The sequence below is a fragment of the Gopherus flavomarginatus genome, chromosome 1, assembly GCF_025201925.1.
Source record: "Gopherus flavomarginatus isolate rGopFla2 chromosome 1, rGopFla2.mat.asm, whole genome shotgun sequence".
In the NCBI taxonomy this organism is placed as follows: domain Eukaryota; kingdom Metazoa; phylum Chordata; order Testudines; family Testudinidae; genus Gopherus; species Gopherus flavomarginatus.
In genome coordinates, this window is record NC_066617.1 from 302805611 (window position 1) to 302824617 (window position 19007).

The 19007-nt window shown below is 45.2% G+C and overlaps 1 protein-coding gene across 2 annotated transcripts in view; it reads right to left on the reverse strand.

Moving 5' to 3' along the window:
- The window catches only part of TDRD3 (tudor domain containing 3), a 287845-nt gene that overhangs the window by 144744 nt on the left and 124094 nt on the right, over positions 1-19007 (reverse strand). For both annotated transcript variants that reach the window (XM_050948387.1, XM_050948388.1), the window contains one exon: positions 11518-11678. In XM_050948387.1, the coding sequence (XP_050804344.1) occupies positions 11518-11678 (161 nt within the window). The remainder of the gene's footprint in view (positions 1-11517; positions 11679-19007) is intronic.

The following is a 19007-nucleotide window of genomic DNA, read 5'->3' on the forward strand; positions in this document are numbered from 1 at the left end:
GAAAGAAAGACCAGATTGCTTAATGTCTAATAGGTAGTCAAGTATGCAGAGGAGGGGTGCGGACGTAGGAGAAAGTTGTTTAGTTGAACACCATTCTGTGAATCACTTCCACTTTCGGAAATAGGTGGTACGGGTAGATTGTGCTCTGTCGCGTAGGAGCACCCTTTGAACTTGGTCAGAGCAAGCTAATTTGTTTTGGGAGAACCATGCAGGTACCAAGTTTTGAGATGAAGCATGGAGAGATTGGGGAGAAGAAGCCGGCCGTATTGCTGTGATAAAAGGTTCGGAATGAGAGGCAACGAGATAGGTGGTCGAATTGACATTTTGGTGAGGAAAGGGAACCATGGTTGTCTCGGCCACGATGGGGCAATCAGGATCACCTTGGCAAGGTCCGTTCGTATCTTTATGAGGACCCTGTTGAGAAGTGGTATCGAGGGGGAACACACAGAGCAAGTCCCGGTGCCATGGGATCATGAACACGTCTCCCAGGGAATGTTTGCCCAGTCCCGCTCTGGAGCAAAAGCTGGGGCATTTCATGTATTTCGCAGTTGCAAAAAGGTCTATGGTTGGGTGACCCCAAATGCAGAATATGTTGTAAATGATTCCCTCCTCTATCTCCCATTCATGCTCCCAGGGAAAAAGTCTGCTTAATTCGTTCGCAGTGGTATTCATCACTCCTGGGAGATAGACAGCTGATATGCGGATGTGGTTCGCAAGGCACCAATTCCAGAGTTTCATGGCCTCTGTGTAAAGGGAGTGGGAGCGAGCCCCTCCTTGTCTGTTTACATAAAACATGTACTGTTGTCTGTCATTATGCGTACATGTTGATTCTTGATTAGTGGGAGAAAGTGATGGCAGGCATTGCGTATAGCTCAAAGTTCTAGGACATTTATGTGTAGGGAGGTCTCGGTGGTAGACTATAGCCCGTGGACTGTGTGGTGAGAGATGTGGGCACCCCAGCCTGTGAGAGATGCATCGGTGGCTATTATCAGAGATGGAGCGCTCTGGAGAAAGGGGACTCCAGAGCAGAGGTTGGAGGGAATTGTCCACCATAGGAGAGAAAGGTATTGACAAAGGCTTGTTTAGCGAATGCACGTTTGGTTTGTAAACTGTGGCCAACCAAGCTTGGAAGCACCTCATGTAGAGGCATGCATTTTGGATCACGAAAGTGAACGAGGCCATGTGGCCTAATAGTTGGAGGCAGTCTTGGGTGGTGACCTGGGGAATGTTGCAAAGTTTTGTAGCTAGGAGTTTTATGTTGAATGTTGAATCAGTCGGGTGGGAGAGATGCGAGCCCCGTTCGAGAGTTGAGGTATGCTCCTATAAACTCCAGGTGCTGGGTAGAAAGTAATGTGGATTTGTTCTAGTTATTTTCAGGCCAAGAGATAGGAAACAATCGATGGTGAGTTGTGTGAAGTGGAGAGTTTCGTCGAACGTGGAAGCTTTCAGGAGCCAATCATCGAGGTAAGGGAAAATTATGACCCCTTTCTTCCTGAGGTAGGCGGTGACTACCGCTAGGAGCTTGAAGAAAACCTGGGGGGCGGTGGAAAGTCCGAAGGGTAGAACCCTGTATTGGAAGTGCGTTGAGCCGTGGGTAAAACGAAGGAAACGTCTGTGGGCCGGATGTATGGTGACATGAAAATAGGTATCTTGCAGGTAGAGGGCTGAAAACCAATCGCCCTGCTCCAGCGCTGGGATTATAGTGGTGAGAGTAACCATCTTGAATTTTTGCTTTTTGATAAATTTGTTGAGCCGCCTGAGATCGAGGATTGGTCGCCATCTCCCAGTTTTCTTTTTTGTTAAGAAGTAGTGAGATTAAAAACCTTTCCCCTTGTGATATTCGGGCACGAGTTCTATAGCCAGCAGTTGAAGGAGATGTTGCACTTCTTGCCGGAGGAGTTGCTCATGAGAGGGGTGCCTGAAGAGGGATGAGGAGGAGGGGTGGGTGGGAGGTAAGGAGAGGAAGGAGATAGAGTAACCAATTGTGACAACCTCTATAACCCACTTGTCGGTGGTAACGTTCTGCCATTGATGAAAAATGGTCGCAGGCGGTGTCCAAAAATTGTTACAGGCGGTATATGCGCTGAAGTGGGAATGCTGTTTTCGAAACCCTCAACCAAGGTTTCAAATCCGCTTATTAGCTGGAGGGGGTTGAGGCGCTCCCGAAGAATTGAGGCAACGACGCTGATATCTGGGTCTCTGGCGTTGCTGCTGCTGTTGTTGTTCCTGAGATCTATGGAAGTGCTGTTTATATGCGGGGTAGCGTGGACGGTGGTAAGGTTGATATCTATACTGTCGCCTTCTGGTCGAAGGGGTTTGGATTCCTAAGGACCGAAGGGTTTCCCTTGAATCCTTCATTGAATGAAGCAAGTCATTCATGGTAGAAGCAAAGAGTCTGTCACCGTTGAAGGGAAGATCTTCAATGGTACTCTGAACCTCTCAAGGAAAAGAAGAGGAGAAGAGCCATGAACCTCGGAGCATGACCACTGCAGTGGCGATGGATCTTGCTGCAGTATTGGCTGCCTTGAGGGCTGTTTGACGAGCTGTATGTGATATGATTTGCCCCTCAGAAACTAAGGCTGTGAATTATTTCTTTTGTTCTGGAATGTCTTCAATAAAGTCCATGAATTTGTTATAGTTTCTGTAGTCGTATTTTGCAAGAACTGCAGTATAATTGGCAATACGAAATTGTAAGGTTGAAGACGCATACACTTTGCGACTAAGGAGGTCCAAGCGTTTACTTTCCTTGTTGGCTGGGTGGAGCAGAAATACTGCTGTTTGTTCCTTTGGTTGGCTGCGTCTACTACCAAGGAGTTTGGCGCAGGATGAGTAAAAAGGAATTTGGAGCCCTTAGAGGGAATGAAGTATTTACGGTCCGCTTGTTTGCAGATAGGCTGGCTTGTGGCTGGAGTCTGCCAGATGGACTTAGCGGGTTCTAGAAGGGCTACATTTATTGGTAATGCAACCCTAGACGAAGAAGAGGGTTGTAGAATGTCCATTAACTCACGCTGTTGCTCAGGACTTCCTCCAAAATAATTCTAAGCTCACTGGAAACTCTTTTAAAAAGGTCCTGAAATTTTGAGAAATCGTCTGAAGATGTTTGAGGAGAGGGAAGTAGAGCTTCTTCAGGCATTACTTCTGCCTCTACTGGACCAGGAGCAGGATTTGACTGACCCTGCAAGTGTGACGGTGTTGTCAGGTGTCTCATATCACTCGGACGTCCGTCTGGTGGTGGTGCTAAGCAGGTGTTGCGCCTGGTTGAAGTGGAGTAGCCCATATGTTGCCGGAGAAAAGATGCCCATGGGGCCCAATACTGCCATGGTGGTGGGAAGGGTTCACACACCAGGAGGCAGGATCTCGAGAATAGGCTGAGGTAATTTTCCTGTGCCCACGGTTGACAGGGGTCTGAGGATCGGAGTCTGGATACATTGAAAAATTACCCTGTGGTCTGAGTTCCTCCTCACTGGAGGAAGGCTGCTCGGACCCTGAATCATCCATAGGAGAGAAGCAGGCATTAAGCAGGGGTGACTGTAGAATAGGTGACACTAGGAGATCAATTGACTGCATAAATTGCAGCGCTGAGGCAGCTGCATGAGGTGAAGGCTGAAGAGGATGAAGCTGCTGTGAGGGAACACGGGTTTGCACCGGTGCTCTGAGCCTGGGCTCACTATTAGACAGCACTGCTAATGTCGGTGCCGGAGCCACTACCGCATTGTCAATATCAGCTTGCCGTGGCTCAGGCAGGTCCTGGTATGTCGGCACCGCGTCCGTCGCGGTGCTGCTGGGTGCCATGAGAGAGGCAGGCAACTGAAAGCCTGAAGCCTCATCACCGGAGCTTTGTGTTGTCGCTGCAGCCGCAAGTGGGTTTCACGCTGTGCTGGAGGAGCCCAGCTCATCAAAAGTGCTCAAGCGGGGGAGCACAGGGAGAGAAATTATAGATCTGTCCAGAGAAGTCTTGTGTTGGAGGGTTTCCTTTGAGCTTGACCAAAGGTGCCCTCTTTTCGCTGTTTTCTTGTGCCTTTTTGAGGCGAGGGGGCTGTGGCGGGCAGTGGAGCCAGAATCTGCGCCAGGGTCTGGGGCTGACCCTAAGGATTTTTAAGGAGGATCAGTTTCAGTTTAAGCTCCCTGTCTTTCCTTGCTCTGGAGCTAAGTTTACCGCAGTGGACACATCTTTGGGGGATGTGGGTCTCCCCCAAACATGTTATCCATTGTGAGTGTCCATCTGAGAGAGGAATAGGTTCCTTGCAGCTAGAGCAGCACTTAAAGCCTGTGGAGCCAGGCATGTCGGAAGCGGATGTGGCTGACAGGTTTTTTTTAAACGGTAGAAAAAGGTAAGTAACAATGACTAATAACTAACTAACAAGAAACTAGCTAACTAGAAGGGTTATTGTAAGAGGAGGAAAGAAGTTCTTAATGAGTCAGCTGAGCTCCATCTTAGAGACTAGCCGCGTATTCTCACTAAATAGGTATACTCAGAGCTGGGGGGGCAGGCTATGTGCATGCGTGGCCAGTACGAGTACTGCTACAGAAATCTCCATTCAAAGGCGCAAGGACACACCAGCACCTGGAGTGGAGCACCACAGGGATATCTCTCGAAGAAGAACCAATATCACGCAGACCATTTTCTTCACTGCTGTTACCTTGCCAAAATAAGGTGTAATTGGTCTCTTAGACAAAACCAGCATCTGCAAGTCTTGTTTCCTGAAGTGCTGCAATGTCAACATTGTGTTTGTACAGCTCACAGTGTATCAAAGCTGACTTCTATATGCTGCTTGTGTATTGTAGGTCATCATCGTCTGTCAACCCCAGATACATGGTCCTGACATTCCAGCTACCAAGCCGGCAAGTTCTTGGTTTCTTATTTCTGCCACGTACAAGGTTTCCATCTGCCATTTAACTTTTGGTCTAGCCCCACGCACCCCAGGAGGCAGGCAGACTGTGGCGGGCCAGCACCTAATTGTCTGGGGCTGCCCAGCTTTGTGGCGGGCAGTGGCTGACCAATGGAACGCAGTGATTCCTCCCACCGTCGAAGGTGACCCATGGCGCTCTCCTCTATGCCAATCAAGTGAGAGCTTATAACCTGTTACTGCCACCTTCTGTGTTGTGTCCATGTTACCAGCAAGGTTGGAATGTCCTCTCCATGTGATGTGGCTGCAATAGCCTGGGCAGTTGATATGGAGGCATTGCTTTATCCATATGTCAGCATCCCTCTCTTGACTTCACTGGTTTAGACCAAAGAAAGGACGGGAGTCGATACATTTCAAACCAGTTATGCTGCAGGAGTTGCCAGAGCAAAGCAGTTCTTCCATCTGTCTGCCTTTTGGGGCTCCACTACTAGATTGGGTCCTTCAGCTGTGGCTGATAACCAATCTGTCCTGTGTGGATGTCGTTGGCAAAAACATTGAGTGAATTTGCACGTCTGCCTCTTGATGGCATTTCCTCTATCAAGGGTTCCACTATCCTCCTCAGGTGTTCATCAGTCCAAAGCCATTGGAGCTTCCTGAAGTTTCTGGGTTAATTAACCACCGCCCAGGACTCGGTGTTGACCAACACAGATTGTACCGCTTATGATCATAGCAGTGGCAGGTTTTCAATCCTGACCTGGCCTCAGATTCAAATTCAAGTTCTAGAATTCTTAGAGTTAAGACTTGTGGATTATAAAGCATTCCTTAGGATACATTTATAATCCATAACAGCATTTCTATTCCAAACGCAACTATGTGTAACAAATCTAGCCTAAATCTAACCTCTACTATATGAGCAACTCTGCCATGCTCCCTCATCAAAAGTCTGCCTCTCATCCATAAGGCACTTTGCCAGCAGGTTTCTCCAGCACAGCCAGTGCTACTTACACACAGATGTATTGCAGTGCACAAGCTAAGCTATCTTTCCTTGTAAAGCAAGCAGCATAATTAAATTGATTAGAATCATGCAATCTTGACTACTACAGCTGTTTCCACTAGTAGTAAGGCAAACCATGAGTAATCTAAGTTTTTTGTGTACAAAAAGACAAGACAAAAATAGGAGAAAGTGGAACAGGTAGAGAAAGCAATAAAGAGAAAAAGATGCTAACAAATGAGCACTGAGAGGAAAGAATGGCAGCTCCAGATTCTATACATTAAGAACTGCATGGGTCACTAAAGTTTAGAAGTTTGAGCTACCAATATTGTCTACTGGTAGATGAGCACGTGAAATAGTGAAATAATGTTTTAACCTATATTAAACCACAGAGGATTAGTAGTCTAAAAGTCATTCTTGAAATAATTAGACTTCTGGAAGCCAAGATTTAAATCTCAACAGGGCTGACTTAGGGTACGCAGGGTAAAACAGATTTATTTGGGGTTTGGACCCCACTGAGAGTTGGGCATGTGTGCTAAAGACAGGAACACTTCTTAAGTTGCTTTCAGTTAAGTCTGCAGCTTTTGGGCACACGGTTCAGACCCTGGATCTGTGTTGGAGCAGACTCGCATGTCTGGTTCAACAAGATAGGGTGCTGGAGTCCCAAGCTGGCAGAGAAATCAGGGGCAGTAGTAGTCTTGGCACATCAGTTGGCAGCCCCAAGGGGGTTTCTGTGATCCAACCTGTCACACCATCCACCAGTTTAAGGAAGACAAAAAACTCTTACAGATAACATGAATAAGCACATCCAGTGGGTGTCTTCATGGACAATGGACAGGCTCAGTCACCCCTGTATTCTCCTCAGGTGAAGTCTAGCATGTGAGTCATGTACATGTGTGCAACCCTAACATGTCAGGGAATCTCTTGCAGTAGTCAGAAAGTGAGCCTGAAGAGTGATGTGCAAGTCCAGAATCACTTAGAACCTGGTCTGAGGCAGGTACGCTGTTCCTGTAGTGGAACTGAGAACCCACCAATAAACTCACTCTCCTACATGGTGTACAGGACTGACTTGTTTCTGTTGATTAACAGGCCAAAAATGTCAAAAATGGACTGAATTTGTCTGATTATGTCCTCCACGTGCTGACTGGAGCAGTCTCAGATCAGCCAGTCATCCAGACCTGAACACTGATTTTTCTGAGATAAGCTGTCACTACTGCCATACTTTTTGTGAAAATCCTTGGGGCTGATGACTGCAAACTCGCAGTGAGCATTTGTGAACCTGAGGAATTATCTGTCACCCAAATGGACAGCCACATGAAAATAAAGCATCGCTTAAGTCAATAGGAGCATACTAATCATCAGGATCTAAGGAAGAGATAACAGAAGCCAGAGAAACCATGTAAAAATCTATCTGTTCAAGTTTCAGGTATCTAGGACAGCCCTCAAGCCCCCTCTGGACTTGGGTATGAGGAAACACTGAGAATAAAAAGCCCTTTCTCTGATGATGTGGATAAACCCACTGTATGGCTCCTGACTCAAACAGTCTGTTGCTATAATTGGGCCTATAAATTAACCTTAAGTCTAAAGCTAACTGGTAGAAAGTAGGTAATGGTTGATGAATTTGTTACAATAACCTGTTACATAAAATTGTTTAAGAAAAGATTTGAGGAGGAGACAAAGACTGAATTAATTTAAAGAGAAAAAGTTGACTGATACTACTAAAGAACTGTATTACGATTACGACTGGCAAATGAGAATACTAGGACATTGAAAATCAATGGATGAATAGGAATGCTTCAAAAATTCAGCCTAACTGCTGGGCAAAATAATGGGAGGATGGACCATTCCAGTCACCCTTTTTGAGACCCTTCAAGAGAGGCTTGATGGAGAAAAAAAGAAACTTTTTACCACCATGGAAGCTGCAGCAGAAGAACTGCTGGCATAGCAACAGACCTTGATACTCCAGTGGGGATGCATCATTGCTGCACTAGTGAGGTCACCAAGCTGATACATGGGAGAGACTGCTCTGTCTTTTCCTTCCCTCTAGTGTCCCCGCCTCCTTCTATCCTCCACTATTTTCCTCCTGTCCTCTCTCTCAGATTTTGATCTGATCCTGCAATGATCTGTATTACTCAGCACCAGCCTGGGGAGATGAGGCATCCCATCCAGCTCTGCTCAGCCTGAAATGGACCACTGAAGGAGAGAGAGAGGATCGATCTAACCAGATGCTGTCCCTGTCCAGGGAAGAGAGCCTGGGGCCAGAGCAACAACTGTTGTGACCAACCTAAAGCATCCATCCATGACTGACCAGCCACACTATTATCATGTGAACATCAACAAAAGCCGTATTTCTCCCATCTTTACCATCTCTTCTCCCTCCATGTGTCTCTGTTCTGTCTAAAGCAGGAAAGCGACTATCATTCTTGACTCAGAATTGAACAACAGAACTAATCCTTTTTTCCCCCCCTAAGAAGGATTATTTGACAGATTAAGAAATAGGCCAATATTCATCTTCTTTACAAAGAAAGTTTGATAGATTTTAATTAAGTTTGCTCTGCAACATTCAATTTCAGTTTCATTGCATTTTACCTTTTCTTGATTCCTTTTCTTTTGTTCATTTTAATCAATAAACTTCTAACCTTTAGCATGAACTTTCTAGTGTGTCGCCATAGTATTAAGGAGGCTCAGGTCTCAATATACCAATCCTCGTATCTTGTTTAACACTGATTAATGTTGGATAGTGATATGGTCATGTAAACACCTTTAACCCTTTGAGTCCATATAATTCATCTAAATTAAAACAAGACTGTATTGTTTGCTTGAGAATAGCTTAATGAGATTGGTCTGCAAAAAGGGACAGGAAAGTGGTATGGGAAAAAGGGACACAAAGAAACTGCAGATTGTAACCCAGTACCACAGTGCTCAGAACTTATCGGCTTTTATGATGATGATCCAAGCACTGAGTAAGTAAAATAGCCTGTTTCCAAGGAGGAGTAGGACAGGAAAGATTCTGATGGGTTTCATATGCTGACCTCAACCAAAGAGTCAAACAGATGTCTTTGACGTACACGGCTGTTTAGATAAAGCTAAGGTGGAAGGAGAAGATGATCTTCAGAGACTTATCTCTTCTTCTAGCTTGGCCAGGTTGTTTCAAGGGATATAATGACAGCTTCTGCTGATTCTAAGGGTGGTATTATTTCCTGTTTGGAGATGGCAGGTAGATGCCCAAGGACCTGACAGTATCTCCAGAATCCTTAAGAAAATGTAAAACCTCACTCATTTTTTCAGAGAAGCATTTGCTGGACTTCCATAGGTATGCCAAAGGATTGCAAACCATGAGGAACAGTACATAGTTATCACCGTTGCTATCACCTTTGCAGCTGTGTCAGCCACACCTAGGTCTGCTTGGAAAGTTGTCCTTGCCATCACACATCACAACTGCCTGGAACTCCTCCTTGACTACCTCCGGCAGTTCATCATGTCCCAGTTGGAGAAATCATACCTAGCCAAAAGTGATTGATGATTGGCTATACCAGTGCTTCTCAAACTTGGGTCACCGCTTGAGTAGGGAAAGCCCCTGGCAGGCCGGGCCAGTTTGTTTACCTGCTCCGTCCGCAGGTCCGGCCGATTGTGGCTCTCACTGGCCACGGTTCACCGCTGCAGGCTCATACTGAGGAACATACTGACCGCCGCTTCCAGCAGCTCCCATTGGCCTGTGGTGGCAAGAAAGAACTGATGGGTGGGCGGGGAAGTTCCAGCCTTTGTACCCTTGGCTGCGAACATAAGCAGATGCAGGGTATATGTGCTGGCCCAAAAGATACCGCTATTGGAAAAATCTCTGGCTTCAGTGTACTGGGTATACACACCCATAATGTGAAATGTATATGTGCAATCACCTGAAGAATTTTAATTATTACATACATAAAATATACTTACATGCTTATTTTACAAGCAGGGAAGCAGGAAGAAAGATACATTTAAAGTAAGTTTCACAGGCAAAATATTCCTGGATCTAACTCTGCTGTCTTTCTGCTCACACACACTACTCTTAGGATAGGGGATGGGTCAAGAATGGATAGCATATTTGCTCCAGGTTTTGTTATCTTCATAGAAATTTTAGGTCTTTGAACAGGTCATTCAGTGAAGGAAGAAGAAAACATGAACATTGAAATTGGTGTTTTTCAACAGTACAAATGACTTTCTCAGCAAGCATAAATATTGTACTGCTTTTCAGAAAGTGTTCTTTGATGAACAAAACCTCAGCAGCAATGACTTGAACAGAAATAGCCCATATTAGTGCAATATCCTAAGGCTGAATGTCGTACAAGTGAAACTAATGGAGAGAAGCATCTATAAGACTGAATTGTTATCGCCACTGCATCAGTAGAAATGGAGCCTGATTTTCTTTTCTTTTTTCGTACCAAAATTATCCATAATACTAGACATTTTGCAATGTATATGTACGACAAGACTTAATGGATAATAGTTGAACCAACTTCAGTAAGAATCTAGGATACAGATTAACTAAACCACAGTTTGCAACAATAACCAATAGGTAAGCAGAGCTCAACAACTGCAATGGCACAAAAATCAGACTAGTGAAAGACCCTTATATTCCTACAGAGTGATAAGATTTTTCCTTCCTCGAATAAAGAAAAACGTGGAGTTAAATAAGGTTTTGTCAAGGTTGGTAGTGGTACGGCAACTTCCTAACATATCCAGTGTTTTCACAGCATGCACTGAGACCTATTTATTAGCACTAACCAGAAAAATGCAATTTATAGTTCAAGTCACTATCCATGACACATGATCTTTTGGAGGGGTGGAGGAGAACTGCATTTCCATCACTCTTGCCTTTTCAACATGAACACCCCATTACTTTTCCTGAAAAATACCATGATCAAAAAGCAGTCACTAGCTAGGCAGCTGATGAACCAGGAAACAAATCAATCTTGTAAGAACGAGACGCAAAAGTCCATGTCCCCAAAACTTTATCATTTGCCTTTCTCCAACCCCATGGATATTAGAGTCTTCGTCCCTAAGCTTTCCCCCAGAATCAATCCAAAGCCCTGTTACTCATGGCAGATAAATAAAACTAAATACATGTCAAAAAATTGTAAAAAGAGGTGTTTATGGAAGTGTTGCCATTTTCATGGGCTATAAAATTAAATCTTTCTGAGTTTCTCTTCTCTCCATGTCCAGTTAAGATTCCACAATTAAAAAGCCTCAAAGAAATGCTTCTAATATTCTGGGGAGCAACTTCATCTACTCATCTCTTGTATGCATTTTACCTGGGTTGCCTGACATTTCACTATTTTTCAGGATTCCTCTTCATCTCAAATTTATCAGACAATTGTCTCTGACTTTTCTATTTATTCTCTGTGGAACTTAAACATAACAAGTACAAGGAAAATTGCAAGCTCTCTGACATGGCGGGAGTAAAAAGCAAAAGCGATGATATTTTTGCAATAAAAACCAAGAACAACAAGAGAAGAAAAGGGAAAAAGACAATGCAGTCAGGAACAAAAATGTCTATTGCATTGTAAGAATTAATTCTGCTTATTTTTGGAGTTATTTTGATAAAGTGGGAAATATTTTGCATATTACTGATTTTTCCATTAATCCTATATAATGTTTAAATGTTGCAACAAAGGCTCAGTGAAGAAAACTGTTGTTCACCTTATTTTTGACATGTAATTATATTCTATTGCTATGCAGCTTGTGTGTCCATCAGTCATCTGCAAACGCAGCATTCTGGGAGCAGCCTGAGATTCTTCATTATCCTTTGGTGCAGCAACATTGCGTATTTTTTGTATCTGCAGGACACATGGGCCTTCCAGCTATAAATACAAAATGAAAAAATGAAAAGTGAAAACATGAAAAACTCAATCACGTTTGTTTTACTGTTTTAAACATTGGGATTTTGCTACAAAGTGTTGACTAGCCATACAAACTGAAGCCTACAGGCAAAACACAGCCTAATGGTCTGCAATTTCTGAAACTTCATGTTTTAGGCCTGGTCTACACTATGCATTTAAACCGATTTTAGCAGCGTTAAACCGATTTAATGCTGCACTCGTCCACACAATGAGGCCCTTCATATCGATATAAAGGGCTCTTTAAACCGGTTTCTGTACTCCTCCCCAACGAGAGGAGTAGCGCTGAAATCGGTATTACCATATCGGATTAGGGTTAGTGTGGCCGCAAATCGATGATATTGGCCTCCAGGTGGTATCCCACAGTGCACCATTGTGACCGCTTTGGACAGTAATCTGAACTCAGATGCACTGGCCAGGTAGACAGGAAAAGCCCCACAAACTTTTGAATTTCATTTCCTGTTTGCCCAGTGTGGAGCTCTGATCAGCACGGGGAGCAATGCAGTCCCAAATCCAAAATGAGCTCCAGCATGGACCGTGCGGGAAATACTGGATCTGACCGCTGTATGGGGAGACAAATCTGTTCTATCAGAGCTCCGTTACAGAAGACGAAATGCCAAAGCATTTGAAAAAAATCTCCAGGCTATGATACAGTGTCCACAGCACAGTGCTGCGTGACAAGCATTAACGGAAAGCCAAAGAATCAAATGGATGCTCATGGAGGGAGCGAGGGGGTACTGAGGACTCCAGCTATCCCACAGTCCCCAGCAGTCTCCGAAAAGTATTTGTATTCTTGGCTGAGCTCCCAATGCCTGTAGAGTCAAACACATTGTCTGGGGTGGTTCAGGGTATAGCTCGTTAATTTACCCCCTTTCCCCCCCCCGTGAAAGAAAAGGGGAAAAAAATCACTTCTTGACTTTTTTCAATGTCATCCTATGTCTACTGCATGCTGCTGGTAGACGTGATGCTGCGGCAGTGAACAGCAGTATCCTCTCCCCTCCCCTCCCCTGGCGGCAGATGGTACAATATGACTGCTATCCGTCATCATCATCAGCCCATGAGTGCTCCTGGCTGGCCTCAGGTGAGGTCCGCTGGGGGCACTTGTGTAAAAATAGGAATGACTCCCAGTCATTCCCAGTAGATGGTACAGAACGGCTGGTAACCATCTTCCTCACAGCAACTGGGGGCGGAGCTCCATCAGCCCCTCCCTTTCATGTGTAATGAAAAGATTCTGTACTGCCTGGACTATCATAGCAGCGGGATGCTCGGCTCCTCTCCCCTGCACAATTTAATGTCCTGCCTGGACTATCATAGCAGCTGGAGGCTGCCTCCCCCTCATTTTATCTCACTAACAAGTCACTGTTTCTTATTCCTGCATTCTTTATTACTTCATCACACAAATGGGGGGACACTGCAACGGTAGCCCAGGCAGGTTGGGGGAGCAGGGAAGCAACGGGTGGGGTTTTTGCAGCACCCCCGCAGAATGGCATGTAGCTCATTTCTGCGGGATCTGACACGGAGCGGCTGTGCTCTCTGATACACTGGTTCTCTAGTACACTTGCATTATATTCTAGGTAGGACTGACTATTTTTAGATACCATAAAGGAAGGATTGACTCGGGGAGTCATTCCCATTTTTGTCTTTGTGCCCCAGGCCGACCTCAGCCAGGGGCACCCATGACAGCAACAGATGGTACAGAATGACTGATAACCATCATCTCATCACCAATTTACAGTGACATAGCAGACGGTACAGAACAACTGACAACTGTCTCTGCTATCTTGCAAAGGCAAATGAATGCTGCTGTGTAGCGCTGCAGCACCGCGTCTGTTAGCAACATCCAGTAGACATACGGTGACAATAAAAAAAAAGCTGAACGGGCTCCATAGTTGCCGTGCTATGGCGTCTGCCAGGGCAATCCAGGGAAAATGGGCGCGAAATGATTGTCTGCCGTTGATTTCACGGAGGAAGGAATGAGTGACGACATTTACCCAGAATCACCCGCGACACTGTTTTTGCACCATCAAGCATTGGGGTCTCAACCCAAAATTCCACTGGGCGGGGGAGACTGCGGGAACTATGGGATAGCTACGGGATAGCTACCCACAGTGCAACACTCAAATCGACGCTAGCCTCGGATCATGGACGCACACCACCGAATTAATGTGCTTAGTGTGGCCACGTGCACTCGACTTTATACAATCTGTTCTACAAAACCGGTTTATGTAAAATCGGAATAATCCCGTAGTGTAGACAGACCCTTAGACTATCTTGTACATAAAATGAATTTGCAGAGAAAAGGCATTCTTCTACATATATATTAGCTACAATGTCAATTATCTGAAGGGGATGAAGAGTATTTAAAAAAATGCTGTGAAAATATTGTCACTTTCAGATTATCATGGAGGCCAAACACTAGGATTTGAAAATGCTATACCACAGGTTCCCAAAGCCAGAGTACCATAAAGTGAACATCAGCTGGCTTTACTGACCAGCTGGCTTTAAAAGAGCTGTATTCCAGCTAGCTCTGGCACCTAAACTAGGAACATAGGGTCTTCAAATAGGGGGTTAACATAACGTATGGCCCCCAGGTGACATTAGTGAAATTCACATAACTAAATTCAGTAAATCCGTGTTGCACTAGCTATTCCACAGAAAGAATCTCATTTTGCTCAACTTAGAGTCAGGGTGGATTGATATAAATCCAAGTGATTTAAATCACCAATTTTAATTATGATTTCAATGAGCAAGCAGAAAATCTTGCTTTAAATCATTTTTGTCTTGTTTTGCATTTGTACTTTTTAGTTATTTTCCTAACAAAGATTGGTACAACCACTAAAACATGTTGATTCACAATCAAATAGAGCCGTTCGCCAAAAAAAAAAAAGAAACTGTATTTAGTGTAACCCAGAGTATACGCTATATCTATACACATTTTATTTATGCAATTATATAACTTAACATAGATCTATTCAGATTCTTAATTTTTACATTTGTATTATGTTAAAAAATAGTAAACAATGTATTTCTTCTTTACTAGATGATCATTCTTCTTGACTCAAGATTTGTGCCAAGCTGTATTACAATGGACATTGGAATTTATTACAATGGACATTGGAATTCAATTAAAAATGCACAGTAACAGCATTTTAAATTTGTTTTTACTAATTAAATAAAATTACCTTGAATGTGCTGGATACATAAAAAAACAATTTAACAAAACAAACTTTGCATTTAAAACTAAGTGATTTATTAAACAAAGAAAGTATTAATTGTAGTTGGTGACTTGATGGTCATCATGGCCCAAATTTTCAAAGTTATATAGGTGCCTAAGGATACAGATAGGTGCCTACAGCAGTGGTTCCCAAACTTATTCTTCCAATTGTGCAGGGAAAGCCCCTGGAAGGGCGGGCCGGTTTGTTTACCTGCCACGTCCACGGGTTCGGTCGATCACGGCTCCCAGTGGCCGCAGTTCGCTGCTCCAGGCCAATGGGAGCTGCTGGAGGAGGAGCAGGCCAAGTGACATACCTTCCCAAGGTTTTTGCTACACATTTTGAGAAGATAAGTCTCAAATTAACCCATTTGAGTCTTTTGCAATTATTTTGGATGAGTCCACAGACGAGCAAGACAACTATGTACTGCATGTTCTGTTTGATTTTATTTCTGACAAGGCCAAAGATCTATAGACAGGAAAGCTAACAGCGCTTGTCAACTGCATTTATGTGAATGCTGTTAACTACACTACAGTTTCTCAAGAAATAATTAAAACCATTTCAAAATACAGTGCAAACTTTGACAAGGTATCTGCTTTCATAATTGACAATGCAACTTACATAACTAAATCTTTCAAATCGGTTCTCCAGGTTCTAATGTCAAATGCTATCCATATTACATATAATGCATATATAATATCTCTTGTCAGTGAACTGTGGAGATGCAAGTTTGGTAAAGTTGATAAACTGGTCAGCTACATTAAATAGATCTTTTAACACTGCCCTAGCTGCAAACTCTGATACAGGCAGCACATTGCAAACACAACTGAAATTACTAAAATTGGGGAACAAAAAATTGCACTTCCCCAAGAGCCAGTAATTGTTGAAATTCCTAGTTTCGGGCTGTACAGCTCACCTGAAGTACTATTCTGAGTTCGTCTCAGAAGAGCTGACACTGACACTGAAAATGCAGGTTTTAACAGAACTGTCAACCCTTCTAAACGATGCTCAGCTGAATGAGGAAGTTCAGTTCATTGTCATGGACTTATGCACTTAATCACTTGGTGGATTGTGACATGTCGAGATTCAAACCAAGCACACAAGAAAGTAATGGATGTACTGTTCTGGGCTGAAGCACAGTCAAACGAAAATCACTCTGACAAAGCTGAGTTAAATGCCAGTGCTGCTCAGCAGGTGTTTTCATGCATAGCAAAAAAGCTCTGACAAACACTCTACTGCTATGGAGAAGAGTCAATTGATATAACAAAAACAGCTCAAAAGTTTCAACAACCTGCAGCAGGGCTCCTAAAAACAGTATGTATTTTTGACCCTGCACAAATGCACTTTTTGATGGCAGATTTAACCTTGCTTAATGCAATTCCTGGCTTTGATAAGAACTGTAGGTTGGAGACGCTAGCTTATGAAAATATTGTCAAACAAGCAAAAAGATGGTTACTCACCTTTGTAACTGTTGTTCTTCGAGATGTGTTGCTCATATCCATTCCAATTAGGTGTGTGTGCGCCAGGTGCACGCTCATCGGAAGATTTTTACCCTAGCAACACTTGGTGGGTCAGCTTGGCGCCCCCCGGAGTGGTGCCGCTATGGCGCTGGATACATACCCCTGCCAACCCAACGGCCCTTCAGTTCCTTCTTGCCGGCTACTCCGACAGAGGGGAAGGACGGCGGGTTTGGAATGGATATGAGCAACACATCTCGAAGAACAACAGTTACAAAGGTGAGTAACCGTCTTTTCTTCTTCAAGTGCTTGCTCATATCGATTCCAATTAGGTGATTCCCAAGCCTTACCGAGGCGGTGGGGTCAGAGTGAGATGTTTCAGAATGCAAAACTGCTGAGCCAAAGGCTGCGCCATCTCTGGATTGTTGAACCAGAGCGTAATGAGAGGCAAAGGTATATACTGAAGACCAGGTAGCTGCACGGCATATCTCCTGGATGGGTACATGAGCCAGGAAGGCAGCAGATGAAGCCTGGGCCCTGGAGGAATGTGCGGTGAGGCAGCTCTAAGGAACATTAGCCAAGTCATAACAAGTACAGATGCAAGCCGTCACCCAAGATGAAATCATCTGAGAGGAGACAGGTAGGTCCTTCATTCGGTCCGCCATCGCGACGAAGAGTTGGGGCGTTCTACGAAAGGGTTTGTCCGCTCGATATAAAATGTGAGCGCTCTAAGAACATCTAGGGAGTGCAATTGTTGCTCCCTTCATGTTGAGTGTGGTTTCGGGAAGAAGACCGGAAGGAAGATATCCTGGTTGACATGAAAGGCCGATACCACCTTAGGGAGGAACGCCGGGTGTGCTCGCAACTGCACCTTGTCCTTGTGAAACACAGTATACGGTGGGTCCACCGTGAGAGCCCGAAGCTTGGAGACTCATCTGGCCGATGTAATGGCTACGAGGAAAGCTGTTTTCCAGGATAGGTATACTAGCAAGCAGGTTGCTAGCGGCTCGAATGGGGCAGACATAAGTCTAAATAGAACCAGGTTGAGGTCCCAGGTTGGGGCAGGGCGGTGTACCTGTGGGTATAGGCGCTCCAAGCCCTTGAGGAACCTAGAAACCATAGGGTGCGAGAACACCGAGCGGCCAGTCCCCCCTGAGTGGAAGGTAGAGATAGCCACCAAGTGCATCCTCGATGATATTGCTAGGCCCTGTTGTTTGGTAGTCCAAGACGGTGGGGATCGGGACCTCGGTGGGAGTAACGTTTTGCGTTTCGCACCAGCAGGAGAAGTGCTTCCACTTGGCCAGATACGTGGCCTGAGTGGAAGGTTTTCTGCTACCCAGGAGTACTTGCTGTACAGAGGCAGAGCAACGTAATTGGCTTAACCATGCAGCAGCCATGCCGTGAGGTGAAGGGACTGCAGGTCTAGGTGGTGAAGTCTGCTGTGGTCCTGAGTTATGAGGTCTGGGCGAAGAGGCAGGGTAATTGGGTTGGCTACCGACAGGTCGAGCAACATGGTGGACCAGTGCTGTCTGGGCCACGCTGGAGCGATCATGATTAAGCGAGCTTCATCTCTGCGGAGCTTCAGCAAGACCCTGTGAACCAGCGGGAATGGTGGAAAGACATAAAGCAGCTGCCGTACCATTCACTCTCGGACGCCACGGTATCAGGAAGGCGTCCGATATCAAACCAGGGGAGAGACCTTGGAAGGAGCAGAACATCTGACATTTCCTGTTCTCGCGGGAAGCGAAGAGGTCTATGCGGGGAAATCCCCACTTCCAGAAAACAGAATGGATAACTTCCAGATGAATCGACGACTCGTGAGACAGGAAGGATCTGCTGAGTTGATCTGTCAGAGTGTTCCGAACGCCTGGGAGGAAGGACGCTACCAGGTCTATCAAGTGGGCTATACAAAAGTCCCACAGTTGGATGGCTTCCTGACAAAGGGGGGAAGACCGTGTCCCTCCCTGTTTGTTTATGTAATACATGGCCGTTGTGTTGTCTGTGAACACTGAGACACAATGGCCTTGCAAATGCTGTTGAAACGCCTGGCACGCAAGGCGGACTGCTTTCAGCTCTCGGACGCTGATGTGCAAGGCCAGCTCCTGAGATGACCAAAGGCCTTGAGTGCGAAGATGTCCGAGGTGAGCACCCCAGCCGAGAGATGATGCATCCGTTGTTAGGGACATAGAAGGCTGGGGTGGATGGAACGGCATCCCTGCACACACCAGGGAGGGCATCAGCCATCAGTCGAGGGAGCGTATGATGCTCGGGGGAATGGTGACTATTATGTCTATGGAGCCTCTGCTTGGGTGGTATACTGAGTTGAACCAAGATTGGAGGGGACGGAGGTGTAGCCTGGCGTGTTTGGTCATGAAGGTGCAGGCAGCCATGTGACCCAGGAGACCAAGTCACGTGTGAGCTGAAGTCGTCGGGAAGTTCTGTAGGCCTCGGATAATTGTTACCATCACCTGAAACCGAGGCTGAGGTAAGCAGGCTCTGGCGAGACTGGAGTCCAGAATGGCCCCAATGAAGTCTATCCTCTGTGTGGGAACCAGAGTAGTTTTCTCTGTGTTGATCATCAGGCCTAGACGTATGAATAGGTCCTTGATGATGCCCACATGATA